The 18,261-nt window shown below is 43.2% G+C and overlaps 1 protein-coding gene across 1 annotated transcript; it reads left to right on the forward strand.

Annotated features, from left to right (window-relative positions):
• Window positions 1–16,027: 16,027 nt before the first annotated feature.
• On the forward strand, window positions 16,028–18,014 carry LOC127310351 (zinc finger BED domain-containing protein RICESLEEPER 2-like). Its single transcript, XM_071822228.1, has 3 exons — window positions 16,028–16,153; window positions 16,246–17,901; window positions 17,961–18,014. The coding sequence occupies exons 1-3, from the start codon at window positions 16,028–16,030 to the stop codon at window positions 18,012–18,014; spliced, it is 1,836 nt and encodes a 611-aa protein (XP_071678329.1).
• Window positions 18,015–18,261: the final 247 nt, after the last annotated feature.

Here is an 18,261-nt window from a genome sequence, read left to right on the forward strand (position 1 = left end):
GGCGGCGACGGGCTCGGATGACGACGGGCTCGGAGGTGACGGCCTCGGAGGCGACGGACGCGGGGGCGATGGCCGCCAGTGCATTCTTCTTCTCCATCGCCGGCAGGGCTCGTACGGCGGTTGGGGTTTTTCCTTCGATTTGGAGAAGTTGATGGGACGTGAGAGGCGTGGTTTTGTGCGTGAGCGAGAATGAGATGTGTTGGAGATATGCCCAAGAGGCAATAATAAAGTGGTTATTATAATATCTTTGTGTTTATGATAATTGTTTGCATACCATGCTATAATTGTATTAACCGAAACATTGATACATGTGTGTTATGTAAACAACAAGGAGTCCCTAGTAAGCCTCTTGTATAACTAGCTTGTTGATTAATGGATGATCATGGTTTCGTGATCATGAACATTGGATGTTATTAATAACAAGGTTATGTCATTAGTTGAATGACATAATGGACACACACCCAAATGAGCGTAGCATAAGATCAAGTCATTAAGTTCAATTTGCTATAAGCTTTCAATACATAGTTGTCTTAGTCCTTCGACCATGAGATCATGTAAATCACTTACACCGGAAGGGTACTTTGATTACATCAAACGCCATTGCGTAAATGGGTGGTTATAAAGATGGGATTAAGTATTTGGAAAGTGTGAGTTGAGGCATATGGATCAATAGTGGGATTTGTCCATCCTGATGACGGATAGATATACTCTGGGCCCTCTCGGTGGAATGTCGTATGATTAGCTTGCAAGCATATGATTTGATCATAAGAGATGACATACTGCGGTACGAGTAAAGAGTACTTGTCAGTAACGAGGTTGAACAAGGTATGGAGATACCGATGATCGAACCTCGGATAAGTAAAATATCGTGTGACAAAGGGAATTGACATCGTTTGTAAATGGTTCAATCGATCACTAAGTCATCATTGAATATGTGGGAGCCATTATGGATCTCCAGATCCCGCTATTGGTTATTACTCGGAGAGGAGTCTCGACCATGTCTGCATAGTTCGCGAACCGTAGGGTGACGCGCTTAAGGTTCGATGTCGCGAACCATAGTCTACACCAACAACGAGATTAATCTCGTAGGCTTTGGAATCTTCGAGGGTTAGTCTCATATCCATCTCGTTGCGTCGATCTTGTAGATTAGATCTTGGGTGTTCCATAGATTAGATCTTGGATTTATTCGTCTTTGCGATAGGAAATTTTTTGTTTTCTATGCTGCGAACCCCATCAGTGGTATCAGAGCCATGTCTATGCATAGATCTGTTGCACGAGTAAAACACAATGGTTTTGTGGGCGGTGATGCTCTTGCTGCTTTAGTTTGTGTACTTTGCTTCTTGCGGGATGGTGGGATGAAGCGGCCCGGGCTAACCTTACATGACCGCGTCTCATGAGACTTGCTCCACGCTTGACATTTAACTTGTATTGCATAAGTGGCTTTGCGGGTGTCTGTCTCTCCCACCGCAGTGAAGATTGTAATTTACACTTCTATTGTCAACACTAGTATCACCGTTGTGGTTCATGTTCGTAGGTAGATTGGATCTTACTCGAAAACCCTAAACCACGTAAAATATGCAAACCAAATTAGAGGCGTCTAACTTGTTTTTGCAGGGTTTGGTGATGTGATATGGCCATGATGTGATGATGATTATATTTGATGTATGAGATTTTCATTATTGTATTATGGCAACCGGCAGGAGCCTAATGGTTGTCTTTAATTTTTGTTAAAGACCTGCGTGTCTATTCATCATGTAATAGTTTATTTCAAGTAGTTGTTATAGTAGCTATAAGTGATGGACAACCATGAAGCGGCGCCACTGACCTTGACGCCATGCTGGTGATGATGGAGATCATGTCCGTGCTTTGGAGATGGAGATCAAAAGCACAAAGAAGAAAGGCTATATCATATCACACATTATGAATTGCATGTGATGTTAATCCTTTTATGCATCTTATTTTGCTTAGATCGCGACGGTAGCATTATAACATGATCCCTCTCACTAAATATCAAGATAATAAAGTGTTCATCCTTAGTATGCACCGTTGCTAAGACTTGTCGTTTCGAAGCATCTCGTGATGATTGGGTGTGATAGACTCTACATGTGCATACAACGGTTGCAAGCCAGATTTGCACACACGGATACCAAGGTTGCCTTGACGAGCCTAGCATGTACAGACATGGTCTCGGAACACGGGATACTGAAAGGTAGAGCATGAGTCATATGAATGATATGATGAACACTTTGAGTGTTCGCCTTTGAAGCTACATCTTTTCTCGTGAAGATCGGACTTGGTGTAGTGGATTTGGTTCGTGTAATCACTAAAACAATGCGAGGGATGTTGTTTTAAGTGGGAGTTCACCTAGTTAATTTCAGAATTAAAATTGAACTCAATTTATCATAAACTTAGTCTAAACTCTTTGCAAATATGTTGTAGATCATGGCGCCCCCCTCCATCAATTTTAACCAGTTCCTAGAGAAAGAAAAGCTTAAGGGCAATGGTAGCAACTTCACTGACTGGTTCCGTCATGTGAGGATTTTCCTCACTGTTGGAAGCCTGCAATATGTGCTCGATGCACCGCTAGGTCCCCCACCACCTCCTGCAGTGTCCGAGGACATAAAGAATGTTTATGAGACTCGGGCAACTCGGTACTCCGAAGTTCAGTGTGCCATCTTGTGCAGCTTAGAGGCAGAGCTCCAAAAACGTTTTGAGCACCACGACCCCTGTGAGATGATGCGTGAGCTCAAACTTATCTTTGAGACTCATGCGGCCGTGGAGAGCTATGAGGCCTCGAAGCAGTTCTTTACCTGCATGATGGAAGAGGGCAGCTCCGTTAGTGAGCACATGCTCGTCATGTCCGGGCATGCGAAGAAACTCAATGACTTGGGGATGATGATCCCTAACCAGCTGGGTATTCAACGTGTCCTTCAATCACTGCCACCAAGTTACAAGAACTTCGTGATGAACTACAACATGCGGAACATGAATAAAGATTTACCTGAAATCTTTTCCATGCTGAAATCTGCTGAAGTAGATATTAAGAAGGAGAACCAAGTGTTGATGGTCAACAAGACCACCAGTTTCAAAAAGCAGGGCAAGCCTAACAAGGGTAACTTCAAGAAGGGCGGCAAGAAAGTTGCACCGCATCCTGAGAAGCCTAAGGCTGGTCCTAAACCTGAGACTGTGTGCTATTACTGCCAGGGGAAGGGGCACTGGAAGCGCAATTGCCCCAAATACTTGGCCGATCTGAAGAGCGGCCACGTCAAAAAGAAAGGTATATTTGATATACATGTTATTGATGTCTATCTTACTGGTTCTCGTAGTAGTGGCTGGGTATTTGATACTGGTTCGGTTGCTCACATTTGTAACTCGAAACAGGAACTGCGGACTAAACGAAGCCTGACAAGAGACGAGGTGACGATGCGCGTTGGAAATGGATCCAATGTCGATGTGATCGCCGTCGGCACGCTCCCTCTACATCAACCTTCGGGATTAAGTTTTAAACCTTAATAATTGTTATTTGGTACCTGCATTGAGCATGAACATTATATCTGGATCTTGTTTAATGCAAGACGGTTATTCGTTTAAGTATGAGAATAATGGTTGTTCGATTTATATGAGTAATGTATTTTATGGCCATGCACCTGAGATGAATGGTTTATTCTTGTTAAATCTCGATAGTAGTGATACACATGTTCATAACATTGATGCTAAGCGAATTAAACTGAATGATAATTCTACTTATATGTGGCACTATCGTCTTGGTCATATTGGAGTGAAGCGCATGAAGAAGCTCCATTCCGATGGACTTCTTGAGTCACTTGACTTTGAGTCACCTGACAGATGCGAGGCATGTCTAATGGGAAAAATGACTAAGACTCCATTTTCTGGTACAATGGAGCGAGCTACAGACTTATTGGAAATCATACATACCGATGTGTGTGGACCAATGAGTGTAGCATCGCGCGGTGGTTATCGTTATGTTCTAACCTTCACGGATGATCTGAGTAGATATGGATATATTTACTTTATGAAACATAAGTCCGTGACTTTTGAGAAGTTCAAGGAATTCCAAAGTGAAGTAGAAAATCAACGTAACAAGAAGATTAAGTTTCTGCGTTCTGATCACGGAGGCGAATATCTGAGTTATGAGTTTGGCATGCATTTAAAGAAATGCGGAATACTTTCACAGTTGACACCGCCGGGAACACCACAGCGTAATGGTGTGTCCGAATGTCGTAATCGAACTCTCTTAGATATGGTTCGGTCTATGATGTCTCTTACCGATTTGCCGTTATCGTTTTGGGATTATGCATTAGAGACAACCGCATTCACTTTAAATAGGGCACCATCTAAATCCGTTGAAACGACACCGTATGAACTATGGTTGCGAAGCTTATGTAAAGAAGTTACAGCCTGACAAGCTAGAACGCAAAGGGGAGAAATGCGTCTTCATAGGATACCCTAAAGAAACAATTGGGTACACTTTCTATCACAGATCCGAAGGCAAAATCTTTGTTGCCAAGAACGGATCCTTTCTTGAGAAGGAGTTTCTCACCAAAGAAGTGACTGGAAGGAAAGTAGAACTCGACGAGGTTAATGAACCTTCTCTCATAGATCAGAGTAGCGCAGTGTCGGAAGAAGTTCCTGCACAGCCTGCACCGATAGGAGAGGAAGCAAATGATGATGATCATGAAACTTCGAACGAGGAAGCTACTGAACCTCGCAGATCGACGAGGGAACGTACCACTCCTGAATTGTATGATCCCTGTCTGAATGTCATGATTGTGGATAACAATGATGAGGACCCTGCGACGTATGAAGAAGCGATGCTGAGCCTAGATTCCAACAAATGGCAAGAAGCCATGAAATCCGAAATGGGATCCATGTATGATAACAAAGTATGGACTTTGGTAGAATTACCTGATAGCCGCAAGGCTGTCGAGAATAAATGGATCTTCAAGAGAAAAACAGATGCTGATGGTAATATTACTATCTATAAAGCTCGACTTGTCGCAAAGGGTTTCCGACAAATTCAAGGAGTTGACTACGATGAGACTTTCTCACCTGTAGCGAAGCTAAAGTCTGTGAGGATTTTGTTAGCAATAGCTGCATTTTTCGATTATGAAATTTGGCAGATGGATGTCAAAACAGCGTTCCTTAATGGTGACATTGAGGAAGAGTTGTATATGGTACAACCCAAAGGTTTTGTCGATCCTGAAAATGCTGACAAGGTATGCAAACTTCAGCGTTCCATTTATGGACTGAAGCAAGCATCCCGGAGTTGGAACCTACGCTTTGATAGAGTGATCAAAGACTTCGGTTTTATATGGACTCATGGTGAGGCCTGTATTTACAAGAAAGTTAGTGGGAGCTCTGTAGCGTTCCTAATATTATATGTAGATGACATATTATTGATTGGGGATGATATAGAACTATTAAGCAGTGTTAAAGGTTATTTGAATAAGTGTTTCTCAATGAAAGACCTTGGTGAAGCAGCATACATTTTAGGCATCAAGATTTATAGAGATAGATCAAGACGCCTAATAGGCCTTTCACAGAGAACATACCTGGACAAGATTCTAAAGAAGTTTAGAATGGATGAAAGCAAGAAAGGGTTCTTGCCTATGTTGCCAGGTAAGGTCTTGAGTAAGACTCAAGGTCCAGCTACAGCAGAAGAAAGAGAGAGGATGAGCAAGATCCCCTATGCTTCGGCAGTAGGCTCTCTCATGTATGCCATGCTGTGTACTAGACCGGATATCGTACATGCTGTTAGTTTGACCATCAGATATCAAAGTGATCCAGGAATGGAACACTGGACAGCGGTCAAGAATATCCTGAAGTACTTGAAAATGACTAAGGATATGTTTCTTTGTTATGGCGGTGACCAAGAGCTCGTTGTAACCAGTTACACCGATGCAAGTTGGAACACCGATCCTGATGACTCTAAGTCTCAGTCTGGGTACGTGTTTATATTGAATGGTGCGGCAGTGAGCTGGAGCAGTTCCAAGCAGTGCACGGTGGAGAAATCTTCAACATAATCTGAATATATAGCGGCTTCAGAGGCTTCATCGGAAGCGGTATGGATGAAGAGGTTCATTGTTGAGCTTGGTGTGGTTCCCAGTGCATTGGACCCGTTAGTCATTTATTGTGACAACACGGGTGCCATCGCCAATGCAAAGGAACCAAGGTCACACAAGAAGCTGAAGCATATCAAGCTGCGTTTTCATTCGATTCGCGAGTACATCGAAGATGGTGAAGTAGAGATTTGCAAAGTACACACAGATCTGAATGTTGCAGATCCGTTGACTAAAGCTCTCCCCGGGGCAAAGCATGACCAACACCAGAATGCTATGGGTGTTAGGTACGTTACAATGTAATCTAGATTATTGACTCTAGTGCAAGTGGGAGACTGTTGGAGATATGCCCAAGAGGCTATAATAAAGTGGTTATTATAATATCTTTGTGTTTATGATAAATGTTTGCATACCATGCTATAATTGTATTAACCGAAACATTGATACATGTGTGTTATGTAAACAACAAGGAGTCCCTAGTAAGCCTCTTGTATAACTAGCTTGTTGATTAATGGATGATCATGGTTTCGTGATCATGAACATTGGATGTTATTAATAACAAGGTTATGTCATTAGTTGAATGATATAATGGACACACACCCAAATGAGCGTAGCATAAGATCAAGTCATTAAGTTCAATTTGCTATAAGCTTTCGATACATAGTTGTCTTAGTCCTTCGACCTTGAGATCATGTAGATCACTTACACCGGAAGGGTACTTTGATTACATCAAACGCCATTGCGTAAATGGGTGGTTATAAAGATGGGATTAAGTATTTGCAAAGTGTGAGTTGAGGCATATGGATCAATAGTGGGATTTGTCCATCCTGATGACGGATAGATATACTCTGGGCCAACTCGGTGGAATGTCGTCTGATTAGCTTGCAAGCATATAATTTGATCATAAGAGATGACATACCGCGGTACGAGTAAAGAGTACTTGTCAGTAACGAGGTTGAACAAGGTATGGAGATACCGATGATCAAACCTCGGATAAGTAAAATATCGTGTGACAAAGGGAATTGACATCGTATGTAAATGGTTCAATCGATCACTAAGTCATCGTTGAATATGTGGGAGCCATTAAGGATCTCCAGATCCCGCTATTGGTTATTGCTCGGAGAGGAGTCTCGACCATGTCTGCATAGTTCGTGAACCGTAGGGTGACGCGCTTAAGGTTCGTTGTCGCATAAGTAGATTTGAAAATGGTATGGAGATGAAGTTTGTTCGGAGTCTCGGATGTGATCCAGGATGTCACGAGGAGGTCCGGAATAGTCCGGAGAATAAGATTCATGTAAGGGAAGTTGATTTCTGGGTTTCAGAAAAGTTCGGGATTTTTCCGGTGATTGACTGGAAGGTTCTAGAAGGTTCCGGAGGGGTCCACCAAGGGGCCCACGACCTAGGAGGCCTAGCATGGGCCAAGGGGATGCTCCCTAGCCTAATGGGCCAGGGGCACATGCCCCCCAAGGCCCAGGCCGGCCAACCCCCTAGGGTTTCCCTGGGGGGATCAACTTGGGGGAGGGGAAAGCCCTCTCCCCCCTTTGGCCGCCGCCCCCTAACCCTAGATGGGAAGGGGGGCCACCCTGGCTGGCTGGCCCCCTATATAAAGAGGGGAGGGGGTGGCCGGCCACCACACCCCATCATTGCCTCCTCCTCTGGCCGCCTCTCCCTCCACCATACGCTGCTCCGGCTTAGGCGAAGCCCTGCAGCTTTTCTTCCTCCACTACCACCACCACGCCGTCGTGCTGCTGGAATTTGGAGGAGATCTACCACACCTCCGCTGCCCACTGGAACGGGAGAGGAAGGAGCTTCATCGACACCGTACGCGCGACCGAGTACGGAAGTGCTGCCGGATTGCAGCACCGGGGACGATCATCTACACCAACAACGAGATTAATCTCGTAGGCTTTGGAATCTTCGAGGGTTAGTCTCATCTCCATCTCGTTGCTTCGATCTTGTATATTAGATCTTGGGTGTTCCATAGATTAGATCTTGGATTTATTCATCTTTGCGATAGGAAATTTTTTGTTTTCTATGCTGCGAACCCCATCAAGATGTACTGTGTGCAGAGGGAGGGAGAGAGGGGCTTACGCGTCCTAAATGCGACCCGCGTCCTACGCGTCCACTAGTGCACGTTTGCACCGCGACACGCGTCAACAATGGCATGTCTTCCACTTCTGCACCGCAACACGCGTCCTCGACTCTAACCCTGGAAATTTAGATATACTCAGGTATAACCTCGAGTCATATACTAGCACTTTTTGTGTGCTCAATTTTCCCCTTGAGTGCTAATACTAGCTAGTGCAATATACTCAGTTTTACCCTCAAGTGGCTGGTCAACAGAGAGTCAACAAATGGGATTAACTAGTTAAATGAGTTATTTAATGTGCAAAAAAATCCGAAAAAGAGTGGCACTTACTCATGGAGTCTTTACCACAAATTGCCACTTCTCAAATCATAGATAAATCAAGTTTTACCACAAATTGCCACTTCTCAAATCACCTAGTAGCTATGAAGGTGCATGGTTTTCTACAATAAGCCCTACCCAAAACAGCTTTCCCCAAAACATACTTTGTCTGAATGAGGCCATAATTTTCACACTCATGTATATTTGTATTGCAAATAGTTTGAGGTAGGCCAAGATGGGTTTCATTGTACAAAACACGCATTTTTCATTTTTTAAATCTCATATTTGAATCCCTTAGTCTGTTTACTACTCACTTGACCTTGGTTTCTTGATACTACTCAGTTTTTCCCTCTTCCTTCACAAATTCTCACAGACGTCCAACATTGCCCTGATTGGTCTAGCCCATGTCACGCGGATCGTGCCCGCCGACCGTTGATCGTATGATTTAACGGGCAGGATAACCCCTATCTCTCTCTGGTCGGATCCACCACCCTCTCTCTCTCTCTCTGTCGGCGGTTAGCTTCCACCCACTATGCATGCTTAAGGGCGGTTACCGAATACGCTAAAGTTTGGTTTTCTGCATTATTTTTCATGAGCTAAATTATAAACTCTTTTAGGCATTATTTTTGACGCAAAAAATGATAAACCATCACCGATTTGTACTTTTCACACAAAAAATGATACACAATCACCCATTTATAGTAGCCATTACTTTTCACGCAAAAAATAATACACCATCACCAATTTGTTGTAGCCATTACTTTCCACGCAAAAAATGATACACCATCACACATTTCTTGTAGCCATTACTTTCCACGTAAAAAATGATGAACAATCACCGATTTCTTGTAGCCATTACGGTAAAATGATAAACTATCACGAATTACCATTTCTCTTAGGCATTACTTTTCACGGTAAAATAATAAACTATATCACGAAGTTCCATTTCCGTCAAGATAGTCCGCATTACTTTTTTGTTGAGATATACTCCCTCCGTCCACAAATAAGTGTACTTCTAGCTTTTGTACTAAGTCAAATATTTTAAGTTTTGACCAACCGTAAATAAAAAAGTAGCAACATATATGATGAGATTTTGGTATAATTTGAAACTACATTTCAAAATGAATCTCGGGATACTAAATTAGTGTCATAAATGCTACTACTTTTTCCTATATATGTGGTCAAAGTTTAAAAAGTTTGACTAAATACAAAACCTCGATGACTACCCCCACAATGGTCATGTACTCCTTAATTTATTGTGTAAACCCCCACAACGGTCACCTCCTCCTAAATTTATTGTGTAAACCCCTAAAACAGTCATCTCTCCCTTATAAACACCCACAACGGCCATCCCTTGTGTCAATAGGTTCTGCTATTCTTTCTTCGTTCACATACACTTGATCCATTGCCATGGCCTCCACGTCTCGGACGCGGACCGGAAGGGGAAGGGGAAGGGGAAGGGGAAGGGGCAGCCGGGGTGGTGGATCATTATCATTGCCACCACCACCGTCAACACTGCCATTGATCATAGAGGAGTTATTCATCATCGTCTATGAAGACCCTTTGGTCAAGAAGGTACGTACGCGTTCCCACATATATGATGCATGTGATTAATTATGGGCATGTTCTAAAAAACCTATAATTTCAAACGATCGGCGCTCGATCTCTTTGCAGGCACTCCCAAAAAAGTTTGCGGACTATCTTGACGGCCAGGAGCCAGCTAAGGTGTATCTGCGAGCAGCTGACTGTGGTCCTCGTCTCTGGACCGTGGAGGTCCTATTTGACGGTCAAGGCCGGATGTACCTCGACAAGTGCTGGGAGAATTTCGCCGTCGCGCACGGTGTGGATTTCGGCTGCTTCGTACACTTCAAATATGAAGGCGATGATGTGCTCACAGTGAAGGTGTTCGACGGAACAATGTGCAGGAAGTACCACTACTCGGATGACGAAGATACCGACGATGAAAGCGACGACGACGTGAAGTCATGCATCCATCCCCTTTAGATAAGGGGATTATGACCAAGAATATATATGTAGCTTCATATGCATCGATTTAGAGATCTAGATATTTTCCTATATATTATGCATTTAAAAAATTATATCGCAATTTCCACCATGATTCGAGCACCACAGCGTCCAAACGATGCCGATATCGGCATGGTCAGAACGGCTATGCTCGCCGCCGCTGCTAGGTCACCGTCGGGAAGTACCATGTTTAGGGTAAGATTCACTTTAGATTAAGCTGCAAAAATAGTCACCTTCCATTGGCTGAGGCGGCCCCACAGAGCGGCTCTATATGATATTCTCTAAATAAATAGACGACCCCAGCGGTCATTGACTGCAGAGGCCCCACAGAGCGGGAATATATGATTTTCTCCAAATAGAAGACCCCACTGGTCATTGGCTATGGCAGCCCCACAGAGCGGCAATATATGTCTTTTCATGAAAAAATAGACGACCCCACAGGTCATTGGCTGCGGCAGCCCCACAGAGCGGTTATATATGTCTTTTCCTGAAAAATAGACGACCCCACTGGTCATTGGCCGCGGCAGCCCTATAGAGCGGCCCCATTTGTCATTGGCACCACCACGTATACAATCAGGAAATAAAACGGCCCACACGTCAGCGACAGATGGATGGCTACCCGTCAGCACGAGACGGTCAGAGAGGAACTACCCTCTGTGCAACCCCACCCGTCAGATTAACGGTAACGGTAAGGCCTCTGACCTGACGGCAACCCTCCCGTCCGAGCGTCTACGAGGGGTTTCAAACTAGAGGGAGGAGAAAACTGAGGAAAAGTTAAGAGGCTGGGGAAAACTGAGCACAACTAACGAACCAGGGGCACGAAAATAGAAATCCCTAAAGTTTATCAAAATTTAGATGTATCTAGATGTTATTTAGTGTCTAGATACATCTAGATTTATGCAAACCTCAGAAATCTATTTATAGACGGCGAAAGTACTAACGAGCTAATGCACCACTAAGGTATAATGTCGCGGATCTTTGGGCCGAAATATTGCTGACGTCTTATATAGTGGTACACCGCTAATAAACAGGTTATTGGTGGCATACTAGCCAAATAGCACGTCACCAAATGTGGACATGTTCTCAACTGCCGGTGGTGGTGTGAGACAGTATCGCACGCTGCAAATACACCATGCGCTCATTGCATGGGGATGCGTGTCACTCTGTTATCACATGGGCTTGGGCAATTTTGCACCCTGCTATTACTTGCTGCCTTGAAGCCCACCGAAGCGTGACCTTAACCTTGCAAGTAAGCCCACTTCGGTGCCCTATGACCACCTGATATTTTTTTCCTTCTACCTCCGGCCCGCCGCAAAAACTCCCCTCTCTTTCACATATCTCTTCTCTCTCCCCTTGGCTCATCTCTCCCCCTCGTCCCACACATCACCATGACACCACAGTGCGCAACGCCACCTAGTCCCGACCACCGAAGCCCCCACAAGCCAAACGCTCCATGCCTGTCGCTCGAATCTGCCATCGCCGGTGAAGGAGTCCTCATCTCTAAAGTCCTCGATAGCCTATTTTCCTACTGGTCATGTATGCACTATGAGATGATGATATCCTTACACATTGTCCACGTATTTTCTTCACCTAGGCATTAATCGGATGGTTTATATTAAACTCTAGTAACCAGGAAAATGATGTTTTCCATGAATATAATATTTCATTTCCAATCTTGGTAGGAAAAAGGGTATCAATTCACTACAAAACGGGTGCAATTGCTGGTTATATTAGCCAAGACAATGTGCAAGTTGGTGGTCTAGTTGTGAAAAATCAGGTTTACGCGCTGCACCAGAAGGACACATTTATATTATGCAATGTGATGTGCATCCTATTTTAGATTATACTAATTTTATTATGCTGCCCTATTAGGATTTTATTGAAGCTTCGTTGGAACCAAGTATTACTTTCATGCTTGGAAAATTTGATGGCATTGTTGGTCTTGGGTTTATAGAAATGTCATTCGGGGGTGCCGAACCTGTCTAGTGAGAAATGTTGCTTGACTGAATTTGTCTGTTTTTCCTATTTATTAACACTATCAACACTAGACATGACTATTTTAATTTATGTGTATTGTTTTATGTATTATATTAATATCTAAATGGTGCACTGTGGGTTCTTCTAATTTAGTGGCATATCGTATCACCAAATGTGTATCATATAACAAGATTTCTTATCCGTGACATCACAAGCGAAATTATAGGTATAACATGGTTAGCCAAGATCTGGTTGGTAGCCCCGTTTTCTCATTCTGGTTCAATCGACATGCTGGTCAAGTGAAGGGAGGAGAAATAGTTTTTGGAGGAGTTGATCCTAATCATTACAAGGGAAGACATACATATGTCCCTGTTACTAAGAAGGGATACTGGAAGGTGAAACCATTTCGTTTAGTTGAGTAATCGTGAAATTCAAGCTGGAATAACTAGTTTGTGCTCATAAATTTTGCCCCACTTGCTTCAGTTTGACATGGGCGACGTCTTGATTGGAGGAAACTCCACAGGTACTAACATGTCATTTTGTCATGATAAATCATACACAGTATATGCCCGTATATAAATACAAAATGTTTTTAATCATTTTCTTATACCCCTATTTCTATTCGGATTATGTAAATCTGGTTGTGCAGCAATAGTAGACTCGGGAACTTCATTTCATACTGGCCCCACGGTATGTGTTTGAGATCTATTCATGTTTATTCCCATAAGTAAGGAAAGGGGCTTTAGTTAATGCATCTAACCTTGGTTTATCGATAAAACCTCACAATCAACATTTCTAGTAACCTAAACGAGACATTCCTTCACTATTTAGGCCATAACCCATATGCTTTTGCCTTGAATTTTACCTTTTAGTGGAGGAAATGTCCATTGTGAAGATAAAATGTATGGTTAGATCCATTGTAGATGTTTCTTTTGATTGAATTATGGTAGTTACAGTAGAAGGAAAAGGTCAATAGAAAACTTTAAATATATAATACATATGATATGAATTCATTAATACATATGATATGAATTCATTAATACATATGATTTATATGTCAGAATATTGCTCGCGCATTCTGTTTACAACACTTTGAAAATACCTTCATTTGTTATGTTTCTTATTCACAACCGCATACAGGGCGACGTTGTAACAGAACCACTTTGCTAATCAAGTTATGTTGCTGGTTTGTTCATAAGCATGCATGCATTTGCATTTAAATTGAGAAAATTTGCACTAATATGTGTTGAAACAATGTTGCCAATGTTGTTTGGTATAATAAAATTTTGGTGCAAAAAGCCCCTCAAAATTTTGGGTCAAAATACCCAAAAAGTGCCAAAATCCATCCCTCAATGGTAGAAAAATAGCCTTCCGTCCAGCCCCATTAGTCGCCAAAATATAGGAACCGCGACTAATGGGGTCTTTAGTCGCGGTTCGGGTGGCGAACCGCGACTAAAGACCTGGGCCCAGCGCGCTCGGTGGCCAGCTGGTGGACGGGAGGGGCTTTAGTCGCGGTTGGCCAGGCCAACCGGGACTAAAGGCCCATCCCTAGAAAAGGGCCTCAGCTCACAGCACTTAGCCATTTGGTGCCACTTCTCTTCACAAGCTTCACAAGAGGGTGTAGGTTTGCTTTTGGTTCCTCTTATGCACACAAGGTGTTTGATGAAATGCCCCAAGAGCATGAAACAAACATGATATGAAGTGTCGGAGCCACACTTGAGCTTCCTCATTTATTTTTTCCTCCTCGATCACGGTTAGCAACTTGAACCTTTCATATGTGTCATTGATAAAATATGCTTGTGTGTAGTTCATTGTTTAATTTCTATTGTTTATAGCTAGTTAGTTTAACAAATGCATGATGGTTAATTATATATTTTATATTATAATAATGCAGATGAATCGGCAATGGATGTACGGTAACGGACTCACCGGCGAGTTCACTACGGGTTTGAAAGATTTCCTCGTAGTGGCTAATGCGAACAAGTAGAAGGGTTTTGTTATCTGTCCATGTGTTGACTGTAAGAATCAGAAGGGTTACTCTTCCTCAAGAGAAGTTCACCTGCACCTGCTTCGGCACGGTTTCATGCCAAGCTATAATTGTTGGACCAAGCATGGAGAAAGAGGGGTTATAATGGAAGAAGATGAAGAAGGGGATGATTTCATCGATGAAAACTATCTTGATCATTTCGGTGATACTTTCATGGAGGATGCTAAAGGTGAAGGGGAAGGTGAAGGGGAAGGTGAAGAAGAGGCACGTGATGAGCCCGTTGATGATCTTGGTCGGACCATTGCTGATGCACGGAGACGCTGCGAAACTGAAAAGGAGAGGGAGAATTTGGATCGCCTGTTAGAGGATCACAGAAAGTCGCTGTACCCCGGATGCGATAATGGTCTGAAAAAGCTGGGCTGCACACTGGATTTGCTGAAATGGAAGGCACAGGCAGGTGTAGCTGACTCGGCATTTGAAAACTTGCTGAAAATGTTGAAGAATATATTTCCAAAGAATAACGAGTTGCCCGCCAGTACGTACGAAGCAAAGAAGGTTGTCTACCCTCTAGGTTTAGAGGTTCTGAAGATACATGCATGCATCAACGACTGCATCCTCTACCGCGGTGAATACGAGAATTTGAATGAATGTCCGGTATGCACTGCATTGCGTTATAAGATCAGAGGCGATGACCCTGGTGACGATGTTGAGGGCGAGAAACCCAGGAAGAGGGTTCCCGCCAAGGTGATGTGGTATGCTCCTATAATACCACGGTTGAAACGTCTATTCAGGAACAAAGAGCATGCCAAGTTGTTGCGATGGCACATAGAGGACCTTAAGTCGGACGGGGAGTTGAGACACCCCGCAGATGGAACACAATGGAGAAAGATCGACAGAGAGTTCAAAGATTTTGCAGCTGACGCAAGGAACATAAGATTTGGTCTAAGTACAGATGGCATGAATCCTTTTGGCGAGCAGAGCTCCAGCCATAGCACCTGGCCCGTGACTCTATGCATCTACAACCTTCCTCCTTGGTTGTGCATGAAGCGGAAGTTCATTATGATGCCAGTGCTCATCCAAGGTCCGAAGCAACCCGGCAACGACATCGATGTGTACCTAAGGCCATTAGTTGATGAACTTTTACAGTTGTGGGGCAGACATGGTGTCCATGTGTGGGATGAGCACAAAGAAGAGGAATTTGACCTACGAGCGTTGCTTTTCGTAACCATCAACGATTGGTCTGCTCTTAGTAACCTTTCGGGACTGTCAAATAAGGGATACAATGCATGCACGCACTGCTTACATGAGACTGAAAGTGTACATTTGCCAAATTGTAAGAAGAACGTGTACCTTGGGCATCATCGATTTCTTCCAAAAATTCATCCAGTAAGAAAGAAAGGCAAACATTACAACGGCAAGGCAGATCACCGGCCGAAGCCTGCGGAACACACTGGTGCTGAGGTATTTGATATGGTCAAGGATTTGAAAGTCATCTTTGGAAAGGGTCCTGGCGGACAATCAGTTCCGAAGGGAGCTGACTGGCACGCAACCATGTGGAAGAAGAAATCTATATTCTGGGAGCTAGAATATTTGGGCATCCATTCAACTAGGCAAGGGTCATCGCAACCCGCAGCAGCGACCGAGTCAGAACCTGCAATAGAAGTTTCTTCACGAGTGGTAAGTTGCTTTTTGCCGTTTCAAAATAGATGCAACAACAATACTATATGTGCAACCTGTAGATTGAATGATTGCCACTACTCTATATGCAGCCGGTAGATGATTATGATGAGCAAGAAAATTCATTTGACAAGAATGATACCGTGTCTGAGGAAGATGGATTTGGTGATGGTCATATTGAGATATCCGATGATGGAAATTCTGTAGATGATGGTGGAACTTCTCAAAGAGGGAAGAAGCGGCAAAAGGGAATGAAGGTTGGTCCGAAGGTTACCATTCAACCAAGCAGCAAGTCGGGTTCAAAAGTGTGGGATCATTTTGAGAAGGTTCCGGTGCCATCCACCACACAATCTGGTGCCATGGTGATTATGGCACAATGCAACTATTGCAAAAAGTTATTATCCTACAAAGCAGATCCAGGGGGTACCGGCGCCACTACACATCTCACAAGACACTACACAAAGTCATGTTCAGATTACAAGATCGCAATGGCTCAGGTGGTTTCTCAATCCCTTCTCAACTTTCAGCCATCCAATGCAAGTGATACCGGTATTCCGGTTTTGCAAACTTCTAGGGAGTATAGTCAAGAGGAAGCTAAAAAGTTAATTGCTAAAATGGTGATATGTCATGATTATCCATTTAAGATGGTAGATCACACTTGGTTCAACATAGTGATGAAATATATGAATCCTCGGTATGAGTTTATTGGTAGAAAAACCATTAGAAAGGAATGCTTAAAGGTGTTTGAAGCTGAAAGAGACAGCCTTATGAAGGTTCTTAAAGGTGTTGAAAACATTGCTTTAACTACTGATTTGTGGACATCCAACCAGACACTTTCCTATATGTGTTTAGTTGCTCACTTCATTGATAAAAATTGGAACATGCAATGTCGTGTGCTAAATTTTGTGGAGTTGGACCCTCCACATAGTGGGCATGTGATTTCTCAAGCTGTGTTTGAGTGTGTGGTGGCATGGAAGATAGAAGATAAAATCATCTCAATTACATTAGATAATGCATCGAACAATGATGTAGCAGTCCGGAATTTGAAAGCTATGTTTGCTGCTAGATGCTCCTATTGCTTTGTTCCAAAATATTTTCATGTTCGTTATTGTGCCCATATTATCAACTTGGTTGTGACCGATGGTACTGCAACCATCTCCCATTTGACGGCCAATGTGAGGGAATATGTGAAGTACATAAAGAAGTCGGTATCTCGGTTGTTCAAGTTTGTTGAAATTTGTCGTAACCTTGCAATGACAATTGGTGAGGGGCTGAAACTTGATGTGACCACAATATGGAATTCAACATACAACATGTTAAAAACAGCCATTGCCTATAAGGATGCATTAGATTCTTATGCGTACAACGATGCAAACTACAAATGGAAGCCCACAAATCATGAATGGGCATTGTTTGATACCATTACACCCATACTTGCTCGTTTGGCTGAGGTCTCTACTGCATTCTCTGGCTCTACATATCCCACTTCCAATATATTTTATCCTCACATTGTCAATGTGAAGATTGCACTTAGAGAGGCATGTGAATCCACAGAACCAGAATTGAAAGCTATGGGAGAGGCAATGATGGTCAAATTCAACAAGTATTGGGAAGAACCCAATAATGTGATGGTGATCGCTACTATTCTTGACCCAAGGTACAAGCTGAAATACATCAAGTGGGGTTTCTATAAGATCTATGGACGTGATAAAGCTGCAGCTGAATATGATTTGATCGAGATCGAGTTGGCAAAGTTGTATGAGACATATGATATGCATCACCGACATGAGAAAGCTGATTCTTATAGAGCGGGTGCATCCTCAGCTACAACCATGGATACAAGTGCCTCTCTACCCTCTAGTGCTGGCGAGTTCACCTCATACTTAAGTGAAACTTCTTTGGAGACAACGAAGAATGAGCTTGACAAGTATCTTGGCGAGGCAAATGAGAGCTTGCTAAACAAAAAATTTGATGTGTTGATGTGGTGGAGGCTGAATGCACATAGATACCCCGTCGTGGCAAAGATGGCGAAGAACTTCTTGACTATACCGGCCACTTCGGTGTCTTCGGAGTCTACTTTCAGCACCGGGGGTCGAGTTCTAGATGAC

The sequence above is a fragment of the Lolium perenne genome, chromosome 6 (assembly GCF_019359855.2).
Source record: "Lolium perenne isolate Kyuss_39 chromosome 6, Kyuss_2.0, whole genome shotgun sequence".
NCBI classification, from domain to species: Eukaryota; Viridiplantae; Streptophyta; class Magnoliopsida; order Poales; family Poaceae; genus Lolium; species Lolium perenne.

What these genes read in the sequence shown, in the direction of transcription:
- LOC127310351 (XM_071822228.1), top strand. Translation starts at nt 16,028, where the DNA reads ATGTGGAAGAAGAAATCTATATTCTGGGAGCTAGAATATTTGGGCATC. An exon ending in TAGAAGTTTCTTCACGAGTG is followed by an intron (nt 16,154 to 16,245) that starts GTAAGTTGCTTT and finishes CTCTATATGCAG; the next exon opens with CCGGTAGATGATTATGATGA. An exon ending in ATTTGATCGAGATCGAGTTG is followed by an intron (nt 17,902 to 17,960) that starts GCAAAGTTGTAT and finishes TGATTCTTATAG; the next exon opens with AGCGGGTGCATCCTCAGCTA.